Source organism: Solanum pennellii, chromosome 3 (assembly GCF_001406875.1).
Source record: "Solanum pennellii chromosome 3, SPENNV200".
Taxonomy (NCBI): domain Eukaryota; kingdom Viridiplantae; phylum Streptophyta; class Magnoliopsida; order Solanales; family Solanaceae; genus Solanum; species Solanum pennellii.
The window spans coordinates 272,556-291,721 of NC_028639.1; the positions used below are offsets into that span (position 1 = coordinate 272,556).

At 35.3% G+C, this 19,166-nt stretch overlaps 1 protein-coding gene across 3 annotated transcripts; it reads right to left on the reverse strand.

The window, feature by feature from the left end:
* Positions 1 to 1,440: 1,440 nt before the first annotated feature.
* On the reverse strand, positions 1,441 to 17,320 carry LOC107014777 (phosphatidate cytidylyltransferase 1). 3 transcript variants are annotated; one of them, XM_015214844.2, is made up of 13 exons: positions 17,173 to 17,320; positions 15,243 to 15,386; positions 14,650 to 14,903; positions 9,994 to 10,145; positions 9,608 to 9,749; positions 8,810 to 8,966; positions 8,457 to 8,504; positions 8,287 to 8,373; positions 5,249 to 5,377; positions 5,086 to 5,142; positions 2,274 to 2,357; positions 2,059 to 2,183; positions 1,441 to 1,911 (listed from the first exon to the last, which is right to left on the reverse strand). In XM_015214844.2, the coding sequence occupies exons 2-12, from the start codon at positions 15,315 to 15,317 to the stop codon at positions 2,094 to 2,096; spliced, it is 1,275 nt and encodes a 424-aa protein (XP_015070330.1). In that variant the 5' UTR covers positions 15,318 to 15,386; positions 17,173 to 17,320; the 3' UTR covers positions 1,441 to 1,911; positions 2,059 to 2,093. The 3 variants fall into 3 exon arrangements, with proteins under 3 accessions (XP_015070330.1, XP_015070328.1, XP_015070329.1); XM_015214843.2 differs by adding an exon at positions 16,190 to 16,335 and having other exon boundaries at positions 1,836 to 2,183; positions 17,173 to 17,251; XM_015214842.2 differs by having other exon boundaries at positions 1,441 to 2,183.
* Between the last annotated feature and the right edge of the window lie 1,846 nt (positions 17,321 to 19,166).

A 19,166-nucleotide genomic window follows, 5' to 3' on the forward strand; every position in this document is an offset into this window, starting at 1 on the left:
TTGAAGGACATTCACAAAAGATTTCAGCATTTTAGACGTCGGAATCTGGATCATTTAACAAAATGGTGGGCTATAGCACATGATAATCGATAAAATAGGGGGTATTGAGTTGGAGAACCATTAGGTATATATACTCATTATCTTCACGATCATTTTCGCATCTACATGCCCTTTTTAGAAATTAGCCAAATTTTTCAATGTTTCGTGTGTATTAGCACATGAATATGACATCAACAGCACCAAATATTTTTTCCACACCCATTTTAGCATCCAAATGCCCTTTTTAGTAATCGCGCAAATTTATAAATTTTTGTATGTATTAACCCAAGGATCTGGTGCCCGAAGTGTAGAAAATATTTTTCTCAAGTCATCACGTATAGTAACACCATTTTTCACGTCCACTTATGTATCTACAGGATCTTTTTTAGGAATCGCAAAATTTCTCAATTTTTCGTGTGTATTAACCAATAAATTTATCGTCTCGAGCACCAAAAATTATTTTCTCAAAAAACATTATGATTACCCCTGTATTGCGTTGGGGAAACCTTCACTACTTACACCATTTGTTCACGCCCATTTTCGCATTTACACGCCTTTTTTTAGGAATCACGCGAATTTCTCAATTTTTCGTGTGTGTTAGCCCATTAATCTGAGCTCGGAGCACCAAAAATAATTTTCTAAAAAAAAATTATGAGGACCTCTGTATTGAGTTAGGAAAACTCTTACGTGTACTCACAATTGTTCACTCCCACTTTCACATCTACTAACTGTTTTTTTAGGAATCGCGCAAATTACTCGCTTTTTCGTATGTATTAGCCCATGAATCTGACGTCCAGAGGATCCAAAAAAATTTTCTCAAAAACTTTGTGAGGACCTCCGTATTGATTAAGGGAACCATCACGTATACCTACACTATTTTTTTTGATGCCCACTTTTGCATCTATAGGCCCTTTTTTAGGAATCTCGCAAATTCCTCAATTTTCATGTTTATTAGCCCAATAATCTGGCGCTCGGAGCACCCAATTTTTTTTCTCAAAACACTTTTTGAGGACATTCGTATTTAGATGGGGAACCTTTACTCACTACATTTTTTGCACGTTCACTTGCGCATCCATAGACCATTTATTTTTTAAACACACAAACTTCTCAATTTTTTGTATGTACTAGCAAGAGAATTTGGCGCCCTTCGAACCCAAAATATTTATGCGACCTCCGTAATGAGTTGGGGAACCATCACATATACTCGTACCATGATCATGTGTATTTACAAACATTAATTGTGCCACACAAATTAAGACAAAGAAAGTAGATATATAGATTGTTACACAAAATTATGTATGGGTTGTATTAAGGATATCTATTGGAAGATACTTTTATCGTTGGATATACAAATAACACAGAGATTCCATCACAAGCAATACTCATTAGATTTTAATTAGACAACATAAATTACGCAAGAGTTTGATACAAGAAAACTGAACAGTGCACTGGTTATGCAATGCAAAGATAATATCAAGAACACACTGCTTACAACACATGGAACAAAGTCCAGCTTGAGAAATGTGCAACTGTTATACATAAATTAGTAGCAATTCCACAAGCAAATATCAAATACACGCTGACACCATGTAAATTCTGCCAATCACACCAAACTCTCGCCAGTAATCAGGGAAATTTTACCAGAACTACAAACTGTGTCTAACATGCATCGTCTTTCTCCTGTCAAAGCTATATTTAAAACATCTCAACAGAAGACTTAAAATGTCACTTCCCCTTTCGAATAATTCAGTGCTCTCTTCAACCGGCAAGTTTAGCCTTGTCAGACCTCACTGAAATCAGACCAATTAGGTACGGATCAACTTGCTTAACCAATGGGCACAAGAATTTTGACAAATGATGCTTCATCGTGGCCTATTATTTGGAGAAGGTAGAGATTCACTGAATTATCAGAAAATCTAAACGAAAAAGGAAGAGGGAGAAGCACTGTACAACTAGTGAAGTCGAGGCCAGAGGGAAATGCTAAGTTCAGAGGGAAAAACAAAAGGAGAGAACATATACAAGAGAATCTTATCTGAAGGCTACATCAATCACACTCAAGATTCTCCAAACGTCCTCTCCTGGATGATCTGCCCAAGTTTCTTGTACACAGCTAGCTGCTCCTCGAATGTAAGGTTCAGTATTATCTACACCATTGCAGAAGAACATCAATGAACACTCACAGTTATATTTCATTAAGACTTTTCAGGGTGTTCGTGTGAGCTTGAGAAACTTACCTGATCCAAGATCATCTCAATTGACAAATTCTGTGGCACAATAAAGGACTGATGATAGATATATGCAAAAACAGCCATCACCATCTGCAGAAATATAACTCCTTATGAAAAAAAGATTCCAGAATCTCGGCCATTCAGATTAGAACTACAAAGTACTACTGCTCAGCAAGGAACATTATGCAAGAGGGAAAGGCGAAGCACAAGAAAGAATACTAATTCTAGTAATCAATGTCAGAGGTCAAAATCAGTACGCAACATCACCTGGCTATTCCTGCTAAACTATTATTATTTGTCCAGCCCCAGGCAAGGGTAAGAACCTTCTGCCATTTTCACCCTTCAAGTGTTGGTTCTTTCATATTTAGGTTGAGAGATAGATCCATTATGTAATCCGCGTCAACATATTCTATTTGTTTAAAGGGTGGATTACGGTGATGGTACTGAAGCTTTACAACCGTTTAATACATAATGAGTCTACCACGTCTTCCTCTTTATAATCCCTCCCAAAAACTAGCAGAGGCTTCACGATGCAGTTCAACATCATAATAAAAGCGACTTGACACTGGATTTTACAATATCTTTTATCAGTCAGGATATGAAGTGACCAACTAATAATTAGGAGATTGTTTTTTACGGACTTTCCTAATGCCCACATTAGGAAACACGTGGCAATTGGAACAATATGTCATTGCAAGAATGGGATTCTAACTCAAAATCCTTTCATAGAGTGGCAGCAGACATGAGGAATAATTTCATTGAGTCTTTGAAGGTGAATGGAGAGGTGTTTGAGGGGAAGTAGGAAGTGAAGGGGCGACATAAATTTTGTGTGTGGGTGGGGTCAAGGTTGTGGGACCGAATGATTTCACTTTGGCTTTTTCCCAATGGTTTCGGTAGGAAGCATTTACAAGATTATACCCAAGTTACTTACCAATAGATTAAAAAAGGTTCTGGATGAGACAGTGTCCACTTCTCAGAACGCTTTTGTGGAAGGAAGACAGATTTTGAATGCAGCTTTGGTGGCTAATGAAGTGGTTGATTCCAGAAAGAAGAAAGGTGTGCCGGGAATATTACGCAAGTTAGACCTTGACAAAGCTTACGATCATGTGAATTATAATTTTCTGGATTCCATTATGTCGATGATGGGTGTTGGGGACAAATGAAGGAGATGTCAAATTTTGCATTTCCATTGTCAAATTCTTTGGGTTGGTGAATGGGAGTCCTTGCGGTTTCTTTGGGGGCTAGAGGGGTTTGAGACAGATTCTAATTGGGTTCAGGTAGTGTCAGACCTTAGGATTAAACTTAGAGAATGTGAGATCACACCGGTGGGAGTCGTAGATAATATTAAGGAGATGGCACAGGTGTTGAATTCTAAAGTGGGTACTCTACTTATATAAGTTTACCTTTGGGTGTTTCCAGTAAAGATCACACAGTGTGGAACATTTTTATTTATTTTTGAGAGTAATCTCACAGTGTGGACTATGGTATTGAGTAAGTGGAGAAGCGGCTAGCTGGATGGCAAAAGAGGTACTTGTCAAAAGGGGGTAAGAAAGTTTTGATCAAAATCACTCTTTTTAGCATTCCTACCTATTTCATGTCACTTTTGCAGGACCTTGAAAGACATCAGTGAAACTTTCTATGGGAAACCATGGAAGGAATAGGAAGTTTCATCTAGTGAAATGAAAAACTATCACATCTCTAAAGGAATGAGGAGGACTTGGAGCAAAAGATCTCAAGGTAATAAATAAAGCCTTGCTTTCTGAGGGGGGGTAGCGGATAAGTATGGGGTCATGGAAGGTGGATGGAGGACAAAAAATATAACAACTTCTTTTGGGTGTGGTGTGTGGACTGTGGAGTACCATGAAGGAATGGGAGGATTGTAGTGGATGTATTTCATTAAAGGCTGGGGACAGAAGTAGAATTAGTTTTTGGGCACATAATGGTGTGGGGAGAACGAGTTGAAGGAAGACTTTTCTAATAAATGTATTGTTGCCTCTCAAAGAGAGTTGACAATCCAAAAAATATATAGGTCTTATGAAGGGGTCATTCACTGGGATTTAAGATTCAGAAGACGTGGGAATTTCACAATTTGGTTGAATTTGTGTATGCGCTGGACACACCAAACAACGTACCAGATGCATGGAGATGGCAGGAGAGCAGACATGGTTAACTTACTATCAGCTTCTTTTTTTTATAAGTGTTTGCTTGTGAAAGGAATATTCCCTACCCGCGACTCCAGTTGGATTTCTATAGTTTCGAGAAAGGTATGTTTCTTTATATGGTTGGTGGCGAAGGGTGTGATCATAACAGCGGAAAATTTGAGGAAGATGGGTATTACCTATATCAGGGTGATTTAAGTGCAAGAGTAAGGGTGAACATATAGATCATCTACAATTGCAATAGTAAAGTGGTTATAGGTTGTGGTGGGTAGCCCTTAACTTGTTTGGGATGCAATGCGTGATGTCAGGCATAGTGAAGTAGGCTTTTCAAAGCTGGACTCATATGAGAGGGAAGAAAGGCCAAGGGCATGAAGAGTTACCCCCTTACCAATCATGTGGGTTATTTGGAAAGAGAGAAATAGGAGGGCTTTTGAAGGACTGAAGCAAGCTTTTTTAAAAATTGTGAAGTAGTTTAACGTGGCTAGTTTCCTTTTGCCTTTTGATGTACTTTTGAGGTCCCCAAGTGTATAGAGGATTAGACCTCTTTATTTGAGAACAATATTATGGTGTAGGTCCTCTTTTTTGGTATATGGCTTGTATACAAGGTTCCCACAATTGTTAATAAATTATTTACCTTGTCAAAAAAAAAAATAACTTACCTGACAATCCATTCTATCTGTCATACCGCCATGTCCAGGTATACTATCACCAAAATCCTACAATAAATAGAACGAAGGAAACCAAATTATTCAGTGAGTATGGTAATAATAAAGGACCTAGTAAGGCATCTAGATATTAAAATAAAAATAGTAAATACTGCACCTTGATCTTGAAGGCTCTCTTAAAGCCACTAGCAAAAAAACCTCCAAAAGGAGCTATAATAGAAGCAAACAAGCCAAGCAATAAAGCATGCCATTGTACAGGTAAAACAGCAATCTCTCTAGAAAGAAACTGCAGAAATAAGAATCAAAGATAACTTCAGTTTATTATGCAATTGGCTGAAAAGAGCGACATTTCTCATGCAGTATGAATCCTTGTTAATCACAAGTATAGGATTAGAAGAATCAAAATTATACCAACCACATTAGTATCTCTTGAACATTTATATGCACTATTATCACAGAACTTGATAGTTGAAGAAAACCCAGATCTTTCAAAACTTAGTTTTGACAACTTAGAAAGCATTGTGATAAAGGTCACATCCAGAAGTAAATATGATATTAGTAGTCATTTTCACCAATTGAATTAATATATATTTTAAAAGATGAAGAATTCAACCTTACCAGTTTCAAAAAAAAAATTATTTTAAAAGCACTTGTTAGCAGTTAGCACCCATAATGGAAACTTAGACCTACTTGAGTAATTACTATACTCTTCCTTTTTTAAAATGAATGAGTAATTACTATTCTAAATATTTTAGTTCACCATTTTCGAATTTGTCGATACTCAGTGATCAAGATTAGCTAACAAGTACTTCAATTTTAACAAGTACTTCAGGCTTTTAACCAGAAATAATAAGATAAAAGAAGAACAAAGAAGACCATAGTAGATATACGATTAGCCCTCAGGCGGGATGGTCCTGTTGAAGAACTTGATTCATGCAGAGAAAAAAACTTGTGATAGGAGCCTGATGGAAGCAGCAGGGTTGGGTCTGCGAGTGGAACCCCAAAACTCAAATCAACTTCATATCACGGCCAAAAATTTTAGTAGTTTAGTACCTTGTATTGACTATATTTGAAGAATATTCACTTACATCATTTAATTTTTTTCAGAGAAATATTGAGATGAATCTAAATACTCTGGTTACAACAGCATTAAGGTAATACTACACTTGTTCTTGTACAAATCAAAATTATAATGGCCCAACACTTATTTATCTGCCACCTATGATTGTTTTCAAATAACGTGGATCAAAACATTAAAATGCATAGAAGCAGCATTTGTATGCAGATGTAGTTACTGTAACTTTTTGTTAATGCTACTATGTTAGGAACAATAATTAAGAACTGTTCAACGGGAGCTTTCTCTCCGTGATCAGTTTTCTTTCTTTTACACTGCTCTGTTCAATGGGAGCTTTTTTCCCTTAAGTACGTTTAATCTAATATTTTAACTTAATAAAATCTTAACTTATATTATAGGATTTTCCTTGAATACGTTTAATCTATTGTTTTAACTTTAATAAGCTTCAAATAGTATTTTAAAACTAAGTTATATTCTTTAAAAAAGAAATTATACAAACAACTCACAAAACAAAACAAAAAAATTCAACACAATAAAGTTTTTTTAGTCCATATCTAAGTTTCTCGGACTGGGGTGCACGTGTCCGATTTGGATGTGGATGTAGAGGTCGGATCCTTCATGATATAATTTTTAAGATTCGGGGATATGGATCCATGTATGGGTACGGTGCGGGGACTCGCCAAAAATAATTACATTATCTAAAAATAGAGTTATAAAACTTAAATGTTGAGAACTTGAGGAGAATCCTGGATAGAAGATGATTACGGAAAAGGAGTGATATAGCATTTTATATAATAAAAGATATTCAATTTTCTTTAATTTCACCTTATCATTAAAACTATCCAGCCTTTCCCCATCGATTTTGGTCAAAGTATCCAAAATCGGTTGACCAAATCGGACACAAATCCCACATCCACACCCATGCTGTGTCAACACGGGTGCGGAACCAAAAGTGAAGAGTTCAACCAACTTAGGTCCATACACCATAACTCATGACCATACTTTATTTTAACTTTGCAACGGAAAACCTAGCATAAGGGGTATTCATCAAATGAACTACTCTCCCATAATTACTTTTGAAGGATATAAATATTTATTAATTATCATATATAGAAACATTGATATTTGTATATTGGTCAAAATTGATTCATAAAAATAGTTTAAACAAAGCACCTTTAACATGAAGGAACTCATCGAGTTATTAATGCGAATCTTATAATGGTGTATAGTATATGTAGGCATATTACATAAGCAGACACTCAAACTAGCCCTCTGGCAAGTGTGCGCTCCAACTTTGAGTATGCACAGTTGCACATCTAGACACCTCAACCGGTCTCCATTGTGCCAGTTGAACACTCCTATAAAATGATCATCTAGACACCTCCAAAATTTATGTGTCACGTCTATGTCGGGTGTCAACATGACACAACGGTATGAGTTGGGTTTTTGGTGCTCGTTGAGACCAAGCTGAGGTGACTAGATGTGCAATCTCAAAGATGTAATGCTTACTTCTCAATAGAGGCCAGGTTTGAGTTATGTTTATGCATGTATGTAAGTGTGCATATACACACTCGTAGTACAAAAAGTACCCCAAAGACATCTTATTACAAATTCATATCTAGTGTCTACAACGGTAAAATTGTCTTAGTGTGACCTATAGGTCACAGGTTTGAGCCGTGGAAGCAGCCACTAATGTTTGCATTAGTGTAGTTCATCTACATCACACCATGTGGCCTTCCCCGGACCCCGTTAACGCGGGATGCTTTGTGTAATGGGACTGCCCTTTTTTATATCCAAGTGTCTAGAACAAAAAAATTGAGACAACAGTTCTATTCAATAAAAACTTAGCCACCGCAAAAAAAGGTGCTAGAACTTTACAAGCATCGAAAAGGTATTAAAACCCCTGCCCAGAACCCTATATATTGCCAAGTGTCAAGAACAAATTCACCAGGAAACACGAAATAAAAGGTGGATGCCTCCTAAAAAGTAAGACATGGCCAAAGCAAATGTACGCTCATGCTATAAGATAAAAAGAAAAGCTTCTGCCACAGACAGCTGTTATAGTGACAAGAGCACATACAAACTCAACTTTAAGTTTCCAAAGCTGATAGAGAACTTACCCATGCAGGAAACCATTCTGGCAAAGTAAAATATTCTGGTTTAAACAGTGGGCCAGGATCACAATCAAGCCAACCAGTTGATAGGTCCTGCATCACAAAATATGGAAGTTAAGCTTTCAAAACTGAGCAGCTAGTCTTCCAAGCCAATAGAGAAACTTTACCAGAATTACCTTTCTAGGGCATGTCAGCCACTGAAAACGACCAAACATATTCGCAAGCTGAAAAAACAACAGATGATAAGCAAATCTATAAAAAGAGAAAAAAACATATACATTTCTCAAATACTGTTCAGAAGAAAAATCTTTATCATATTTCTATAAACATACATAAAAACTACAATACAATTTTAAGCATTAGAACTTAGATGAGTCTGTCTTGAGAAGGTAGCATAACCACATAAGAGTAGGATTAAAACTACCCCAACTATGCAATCATTCCAAAATGGAGGAAAGACTAATGCACTACACTGGAAGTATAAGTGTATTGCAAATCTGCAATTGCTATTGCCCCAAATAAAAGTTACCAGAAAGGCAGAGATAATGGTTGTAATAGATGCTCCAATGAAGCCTTCCCAAGTTTTCTTAGGGGACAATTTGATCAAAGGAGTTCGTCCAAAGAAGAATCCGAAAAAATAGGCAGCTATATCATTGATCACGATGAGTGAAGCTGGAAGCAGGAACCTGCATAAAGTTAATCTGTGTTTGAAGTTCCATATCTATGTTCAATTTATAGCATGATTAAAATCAAACCAAAACAAAAATTTATGTTCCCCCAAAACGAAAAGATGTTCACCAAGGATTTCTACTAGATATATTCACCAAGACGAAAGGGATTTGGATCAGCATCAAAGCAGACCTTTTTTTATGACCGTGGTTCCCGGCCATATTTCGCACACCTCGACTAATTCCCCAGGATACCTACCACCTCCCACCAACAGCAGGTACCAGGTAACTCTGTCCACCAAGGCTAGGACAGATGGGAAAAATCAGCTAGTGTTTTTTGTCTCCACTGAGTTTTGATCCTCAGGGTTCTCAACCACTTCATTGACTACTAGGCCACACTCTTGGGTGCAAATCAGAGCAGATTTAAATCTCCAAAACATACTAGAGAGAGTAGGACCAGTATGCTAGGGTAGCTACGGTCGGTTAGTTCCTTCTCTATTTGTTGTGGATATAACAACTATACCTCGATCCCACGCAAGTTTGGGCCTGTTATATGAATCTCACTGCCCATGTCGCTCCATTTAAATTCATCCCAAAGCAGTACTACCTATGGTGGATGGATGAAAAAAAAAAAATCTACGGAACTGAAGGCCCCTTACCAGAAAATTCCCTCAAAAATATTGGCAACAGTGAAAGCCGATTGTGTGAACACCACGATTAGAATCATATGCGTCCATGCGTATTGGCTAAATTGATACTTGTACATCTTCTTCTTCAGTGTTAGAATGAACCACATGAAACCTGATTCCAAAGGAGAGGGAACACCTCAGAAAAAATTCTCAAACAATCAATAGAAGATGTACATAAATTATGACAACCCAAGGCTTGGAAATGACACCGCAGGACAGCAGTACGACATACAACTTGTTACTTTACGCCTTGGATATTGTTAAATTGCGAAATGCTTTCTTTTTTGACAAATTGTGAAATGCTTTTGACATTGAACACTGCATGAATGGACATGCTTCAAACATATAGAACAAACCTGCGATATAGAAGAAATAACACGTGACCATGTGATACTTAACAAATCTACCGACAAGCTTGTATAGGAATTTGTCTAAAGTAACCGTGTTGACAAGTCTTTGGCTTAGCATGCGGCCATATACGAAGAGCATTGCTGTGAAGAAGAAGTGCCTGCAAAACAAGTAGGAAGTTAGCAATGTTGGAACGAATGATCAAGAAAAACATGAGACCATGCCATATGATAACTAGTGTCGAGCTTCAGGATAGAAGTCAACTACAATGTCCAAATGTAAATGACATGGTATGGAACTCAATGATTGCAATTGTGATCGGCTGACTTGGTGCAAAGGCAACAACACATCTGCCTATATAATCTTCAGAGACTGATTATTTGGAGGTTTCATAATGTGAATTACGCAGTTTCATTAGTCGACAAGTCCTAGTTCCACAGGAAATATCTAAGCCGAAACTAAGACCCTATAGCAACAACTCGTCTTTTCCCTGAATGGCCAAAATCTACAAGTATAGACGTGAAGCCTCCACGTTATTGTACGTGTGACTCTCACCGCATCTGGCTTTTACAAAGACTACTAAATCCATCCCGAGCCCTTTATTCCAACTCTCCTCTCCAATCCTCGACCAAACTTATGTTCCTTGGGGGTAATGAAATGAGAGTATTCCCTTCGCTTGTCGTATATATCAACTCAGCTTCATCCCAAACCACGAAGCCATTTTGGTGGATGCATGTGTGTAGGGAAGGCCAATGACGACATAAGCTTAAAGATTACAACTACAAGACAGGCCAGAAGCGAATTTTATTCTCGTTGAGATTGGATATAGATGGGAAATCTAAAGTTTGTCAACCTCTGGTACGTTCTAGTGGATAAAAAACTGTGATCTGGGATCAGATCCCTCTTTTTGTTTACATATACAACAGAAAAAGAAAAAAAATTAAGTCCTAGTTTGTTTGTTTTTTGAGAATGGTATCATTGTATTCCATAACATTAAGGGTCTGTAGGTCAAACTCCAAAAAAGAGTTGCAATTACAGACTTCCTATCAAATCTATAATATGATCTGTATCTTCTATACAAAGCTATTTACACCAAAAAAAAAAGTAAAGATACAATACAATTCCATAAGACTTTGTGTATGGAATTGGACTTATCTTTAAAACATCTTCCATTTCTTTCCACCATATATGACGGTATTAAACTCCACCATCTCTTTTGACTTTTACTGGCTCCCCTCCTAATCCAACAGCTCAAGAGATCTGATGTATGTTTTGGCATTGTCCAGCTCATGCTTGTTATGTTCAGGAACAGATTCCATACTAGCCAAGTGAAACACTTCACTTTGTAGGGATGTCACTCTTCCAGAAAGAGTTCCAATGAATATTTTTGGACTCCTAGCCATCACCTCCAAACCTCTTTTGTATGCATTACTAACTGAAAAAGCTCCATCCTTGTTATGCTTCCACAAGACCTTGTTTGTGGCTGTTGTGAATTGTGATTATGTTCACTCGACCTAGTTTTCCTAGTAAAATTGTCACCCTCTCCACCTCCCAGTCATCTAGTGATCTTCACAATGATATGTCCCATCCCTGTTCTGTCCAGCAATCACAGACTCTAGCATCAGAATTTTCACAGATTAGGAATAGATCTGGGGAAAGGTGAGAGGTTTGATCTATCCAACGTACAAACATGGGCCTAACTCAACTCCAAAGCTAGCTAATGAAAAGAGTATTTTCCAAGTCCATATAACCAGTCCATTCCCCAACCATTGTGGGACTTTAACCCACTCTAACACAACCATCCTTCCAAACCATTTTTCCCCTTGATAAATATATTTTCTTCCATTTGTGGCCACAAGTTTCTGATTGTCATCCACACCCACACCATATGGTTCAAAGGTATTTTTTATACACCAAAGACATAGCTCACCATATTTTGCTAGTATAACCTTCTTCCAAAGAGTTGCCCCCTCCACAGCCACTTCAAATCAACAGGCTCTCATTTTGTAATCTCAGGTATCTGATCCCCATAGCCCCTCTATCTTTCCAGTCTTCCAATTTACCAAGTTGTAATCTTTCTTTTCCTTATTTCCTTGCCATAAGAAGTTCATCCTTAGGTTGTCCAGTTTTTTCACCACTTTGTTAGGATTGGGGATAAGGACATCATATAAGTAGGCAAAGAATCTAGAACAGAATTGATGAGGATCAATCTTCCACCTAAAGACAGGTATTTGTGCCCTCCATCTAGTTAGCTTCTTTTCAGTTTTCACCGAAATACCATCCCATATCTCCAGTGCCTTATGTTTGCTGCCGAAAGGCACGCCCAAGTAGGTGGTAGGCAAGTGATCAACTCTGCATCCCAATGTGCCAACCAGTTCCTGAAACTGGGGAACCTCATTTATAGGGAATAGACAGCTTTTTCCCCAGTTTACTCTCAGCAGTCAGCCCTGAAACAGTTTCAAGCAAATGGAAGAAACATATGCCTTACATGTGTCATAGATCACCTTTGGAGATCATCATGTATTACTTGTATACTTGTACTGATGATAGAAGCAAGACATCAACTAGGCAAATTACTAGGTATTATCTACTTAAATGAATAAGTTACAGGATGTCATATGAGAACCACCAAGGTTGGTCACAAATTACAGGTTCATATTGTACTTCCAATGCTTATTTGCTCATGACTGCTGATCTCTGATATTTGATTCATTTGAGCATTCTTAATTGTCTACTTGTTATTCTATTTGTTTTACATACCATTACATGTTGTATATGTACTGGCGTCCCTACTTTCAAGGGTGTTGCTCTTCCATAAATGAGGGTCAGGTTCACAGGACAGCAGACGTCTTCATTAGGCTAGTTCCCGTTCTCAGTTGATTTAGTGGCGAGCTCTATCCCTATCTGGAGCTATCAGATGACTCCATCTGGAGACTATCTTTTTCGCTATATATAAGTTATAATTGGGTATCTCGGAGCCCTGTCCCGACCAATTGACAGTTGTACAGTTATACTCTGTAGAGACTTCCTAGACATATTGATGTTGTCATATTCTATAGTTTTTTGCACAGTGGGCCCTATAGTATATATGCGTTGACCCTAGTATTTGTTTCGCTGCTTATGAGTATACAACTTTACCATAGGTTATACGCTTAGCTTATTAATATAGAAAGTGCTCATATGGACCCCTATCCCTCCCATCGGTCTGGAGAATTGACATATTTACTTTGTTGTATCTTCATTACCACTTATTTTTCATGAGCCAAACACCTGAAAGTTCTTTTTTAATAATGCAAGTTGTGAATTGAATGTGTGACCTATGTCTACTCTAATACTATGTTAAAGTGTATAACTAACTCACCTAAAAGTTTAAATTGTTAGAGAGGGAAAGCTCACAATACTTCGACTAGGACAGGGTGTTGGCCAATCAAGAACCTCCACACCCAAAAGATGAATGTAGCGGAGATGAAGATGTTCCAATGAATGTTTGGACATACTATGAGAGATATGTTTAGGAACGAAGTTATACGGGCAAGGTGGGAATGGCCTCTGTGGCAAACAAGAAGAGGGATACAACGGTGAGATGGTTTGGGCATGTGAAAAGGAGGTGCACGCATGCGCCAGTTAAGAGAGGTAGAGGTAGACCAAAAAAGAACCGAGGGAGAAAGGTAATTAGATAAGACAAGACACAACTTCAGATATTATGAACATGACCCTAGTAGGAAGGTATGGAAGTTGAGGATTAGGGAAGAAGATAGTATAGTCGAGTGTGGTCGCCCATTAGGTGGGAGAGGCAAGGGGCTTGCTTCACATCCTCTTCTCCTTATTAGTGGTAGTATTTAGTAATCACGTAGTTTCTTATTCTTATATGTGTTTCTACTATATGTTGCTTCATTTTGATTTATATCTTGAAATTTTGTAGTCATTTTTTCCTTTCAACCCTTCTCTGAATAACTTATAACTTAGGGTCTATCGGAAACGGTCTCTCTACCCTGCAAAGGTAGGGGTAAGGTCTATATACATCTTACCCTCCCAAACCCCACTTGTGGGATTATACAAGGTATGTTGTTGTTGTCTTGTAGTTTATGCACATTCAACAATAGTTAATTTGACATTCCACCAAATAAGTAGAATCAAACACCATATTAGATTTAATGAAATGAACCTCAAAGGCTCAACAGATAATTGATAGTCATAGCATTTATTCGATGTTCTCATGTAAACAGAGCAAGATCCAGTTGCATCTTAGAGTAGCTAATGTCTCCCGACAGTTTCCATATCTTATATTCTTTTGATAAGGAAAAGACTTTCAGATAAAGAAACTGTTCAGAGACATTAGCTACTCTAAAGTGCAACTTGCTCTATTATCTACATGACTTAAAACAGAGGCTCACTACTTTCATTGCTCAAACTATTGATAGTTTGAATAGATAAACACAAATATATTCAGATCCAAATGACTCTGCAAAGTAACCTGCACTACACACTTCGATTCCCAGAAAATATTCTAAGTAAGTGGATTTTTTAATCAAAAGCTGGGTATGACTTGAAGTCTTGAACCAATCCCACTGTCTCCCATAATAAGTAGAATATGCACATTTGATATGGCACATTATTACATGAGAAAGTAAGAAGGAAAGTTCACGTAAATTAATTTTACTCACCAATTCAATAGCCTGAAACCAGGAAGATGCCGGTCTTCATGTGCTCTTCTAAGTAGATTGAACAACTCTTTTGCCATAAAGATTTGGATGACAACAACCATGGCCCAAATATAAAGATGACCCATGTAAATAATGAAAGCAAAGCCTCCAATCATCCACACGGATGAATATGCACGGATAAGCATTGATTTGTACTTCGACCGATCATTAACAAGCAAATGGTTTCCATTTGCTTTGACAACTTCTGGAGGAACCTGTAATTTTGGGAAGATGGAGAAGAATATTAAGAAAATGTGTACTTAAGTGGAGAAGAGTAGAGAGGTGAACCCATTATCTACCAAGTCTCGAAACTAAAAGATAGAGAATTTCTCGGTTATAAAGAAAATGTTACAGCTAGAAAATTTGGACTTTTTAACATCTAGAAAATTCCATTCCCAAAAGTTCGCACTATAAAAATCAAACTTTATTTATTTATCATTCCGTTGATTAATGTACTTGTTTATTCTTAAACAAATTGACAAAAACTCATAGTGAAAAAAAAAATTAAAATAGCACAAGTCATTAAAGGAAAAAACATGAAAATGTGAAGTCACCTCATTTGATCCTCTGCGACGACGTATCCGTCCTGAAGGTGTTCCTGGGACACCGGAATTGCTATCGGTGTGCATACTTTCTTTATCAAATCCTTAGCCCCTAGCAGTTCAACTTACAAAAAGCACATGAATCCCTAAAACCACCTGAATGTAAAGAAATCATTTTAAAAAATGGAAAGAAAAAAAAAATTTAGCAGCTGGAAAATGTCGATGAATTCAACATAAAATAGAGTATTAGACAAAATAATTAAAACATTCGTATTTAGACTATCTATAAGACTAATTCTAACCACATAAGTATCAAGTAAGCAATTAAAAAAGGTCAATATTTCGACATGGCAAATAAAATATCAGACAAAATAATCTGAAACATTTACATTTAGACAATCTATAAGGCTATTTCTTATCATATAAAGTACTATTAAACAAATAAATCTGCCAATACAAATAAGAATTGAAGAATTCTACACAATACAAGTGCAATTTATTATAATAAAAAATCCAAAGAGGGACTCAAATTAAAGCTAAAATAGTTAATAAACCCTAATTAAATGAACTGAAGCACCGTGATACAGAAAAAAGAAACTGAATCTTAAGAAACAAAACAGAAAAGAACATTTTTTTGCATACTCGAAAAATTACGAGTCCCCCCCACCCCCACCCACCCCAAAAAAAAGTAAAAAGCTAAAATCAGTTAGAAAAGGTTGATGAATTCAACAAAGAAAACAAAAAGAGTACCAGACAAAATAATTAAAATCATTTAAATTCAAACTCTCTATAAGGCTACTTGTAATCAATTAGTATTAAAATAAGCAAAGTTTCCAAATACAAATAAGAAAAAACAAATTCCAATTTGAACAACAACAAATGGAGTATCAGACAAAAAAAATCATTTACATCTATACTTATCTATAAGGCTAATTCTGATCATAGAATCAACAACATACCCAGTGATTCCCATAGATGGGGTCTGGGAAGGGTAGGCCGGTAGGGTGTACGTGGACCTTTCCTCTACCTTGTAGCGATAGAGAGTTTGTTCCTCGGCTCGCTAATTCTAATCATATAACTACTATTAACCTTTCCAATCTGTACACTACATACAAGGACACAATGCATCTTATTACAATGGAAAAGTCCAAAAGGGAGTTCAACTAAAAGTTACGAAACAGAAACACAAAACAACGATTTACACAACGATAACTAAGGCTAGTTGTAATCATATATAATTATTAAATCACATATAAGTATTCAATAAATAAGCAAAGCTCCAAATACAAACAAGAACTGAAAAATTCCAATTTGAACAAAAAAATTTAATCATTTACATATACACTATCTATATGGCTAATTGCAACCATATAACTACTATTAATAAGCAAAACGTCCAATACATATGAGAATTAAAAAGTTCCAATTTGTACACACAAGGACACAATGCATTTATTTGTTTTTTCTTTCTTTTTTTTTTGATAAAAATCATGTTCGAACAAGCTTGCACACACCTCAACTAATTCCACAAGATACCCAACGAAACTGGTATTAGGTAACTCTATCGCTAAAACAATTTGGAAAGAAATCACCTTAGTTTCTTTTTTTTAATTTCAACAGGAATTTGAAATAAGACCTGGTAATTCTCAATGCATTTCATTGACCAGTAGACCACACCTTGGGTGCCAGAAATGCACCTTATTACATTGAAAAAGTCCAAAAGAGAGTTCAATTAAAAGCTAAAATAGTTTCATAAACCCTAAATTAGATAAACTATAAGCACCGTAATACAAAACAAAAACTGAATCTCAATAAATAGAACAAAAACCAACAATTTACACAACGATAATTAACCAAAAAAAATGCGAAAAAATAAATAGGTTTTCTGGTTCTTCCATTAATACAGTTGATAAAAGGAGAATTAGAGGGAAAGAGATCGGACCTATTTGCGAAGAACTCTTCGAGTGAAACTTTGTGAAGGAAAGAACAAAAGCGCATCACTTGCTGGCTGCACTTGGAGGCCAAATATTGGGTTAAGATATTAATAAGCAAATAAGAATCAAATTTTTAGAGAACAAAAATTAGAAATTAGAAATTAGAATCATGAAAACCACCCAATTTTAATTTTATTTATTTTTTTCATTTAAATTATCCAATATATATATTAGGAATAACTTTTTTGGGAATTTCGTTGGTTCTTTTCATTTGTTTTGAAATGTTTTTTCTTAATTTAAGGGTTTATAGAAATCAATCACATTTACTTTTTAAGATAGGTATAAGATCCGCATATATATACGTTATTATCTCCAAATCACACTTGTGATATTGTATTGGGTGTTTGATGTTGTTGTTGTAAGTATTTTGGATATAAAGTTGAATTTTTATTTTTTGTATTATTCGAAATTTAACAATTAGTATTTAGGTCTAAATATTAGATATGTTGTTAGAATAAAGTGTCATTTATTTTTAACAAAAAGCTCTAACTTAATGGTAATTTTTAACCTTAATTTTAAAATGAGGGAAAAGATAATTTTTTCCATATTTAATGATCAATAAGGTTGGTTGACCTCAAGTTTTAGTAAAGATAATAATATTAATTTTTTTTTTCATTTGTCCAATTTCTAGTTAATAAATTATTCAATACTCGATACCTATATCGATGGGAAATAGCAATAACCCTTGGCATAGGTGAGTGGAAATTGTGACCCTAATATTATAGCTTATAAGAAAAATATGAACATATTTTTATTATTGAAATAAATAGACATGAAATGGGAAACCTATCAACTATCAAGCTATTTTTTATGAGACAAGGGACTAAATCATTGTAATTGTAGAGGATGTTGACATGTTGTATCTAGTATGCATATTTTCAAATAGAGCTCTATTAAATAGCAAAGTCCAATACAAGATGATTTGCTATCGACATAACATAATATTAAATATTAAAATTTAGCGAATTTAAATAGATATATTTTATTTTATTATTTTAAGAAATTTTTATAAATAAATATTATAATAAATTTAATTATGCTACATAGTTGTAGTTTGCATATTTACGGATTATAGCAACAGTTTAAGTTGTCTCGTTTGTATAATTTGCGGATATGTTTGTATAATTGGTTATTTTTGTATAAACTTAAAATAATGAATTTATACAAACACGAACATCTAAATTTTAAACAATTATACAAATTAAATATACAAAATTACATATACAAAAGTTATACAAATTTCGAATTATACAAATGTGTAAATTATACAAATTCAAAATCCCATCCCAAATAATTATCACTAAATGTTACTCGCGAATAGTAAGTAACTAAAATTATAATTATATTGACTAATAACTAGTTTGTATTTATTTAATTATGTAGTTTCCCCAAATTTATTTATTTATTTTTAGCAAGTATCATGTCATATATAGCTTCTTGTCATATTTAAATGTTATCGATAGCTTTCATTTCACGCCGAAAAATTGATTATTTTGATGCATTATATTATTCCCTCCTCTTCTTGCATATTTTTTTTAATTGTATCTATATATCTTCTTCCTTTTTTAATATAAGAGAATTTATAATCATATTCTTTTAAGTGCATATAGTATAAAGCATAAATTTCATTCTAGAAAAATATTTTATAAATCACATACAAGAAGTTAATTGTATTAGACAAATTCTATGCGATAAATTCTATTAAAATGGTATGTAAAGAATTTTGAACCTAAAATTCTATATTTGGGAATCTCCCCTCAACCAACTCGATCATTCTTGAACGTATAGTGTGTCTTCGACTTATTAAAAAGTTATTATTATTATTCCTTTTTTATTAACCAAAAGTTGTATTATTCTCTTCCTTCTTTAATTCTTGTCAAAGGGGCAAACAACACCATGCTTTTCACATTGAAGTGCTTTATTGCGAAGCTTTATGATTTAT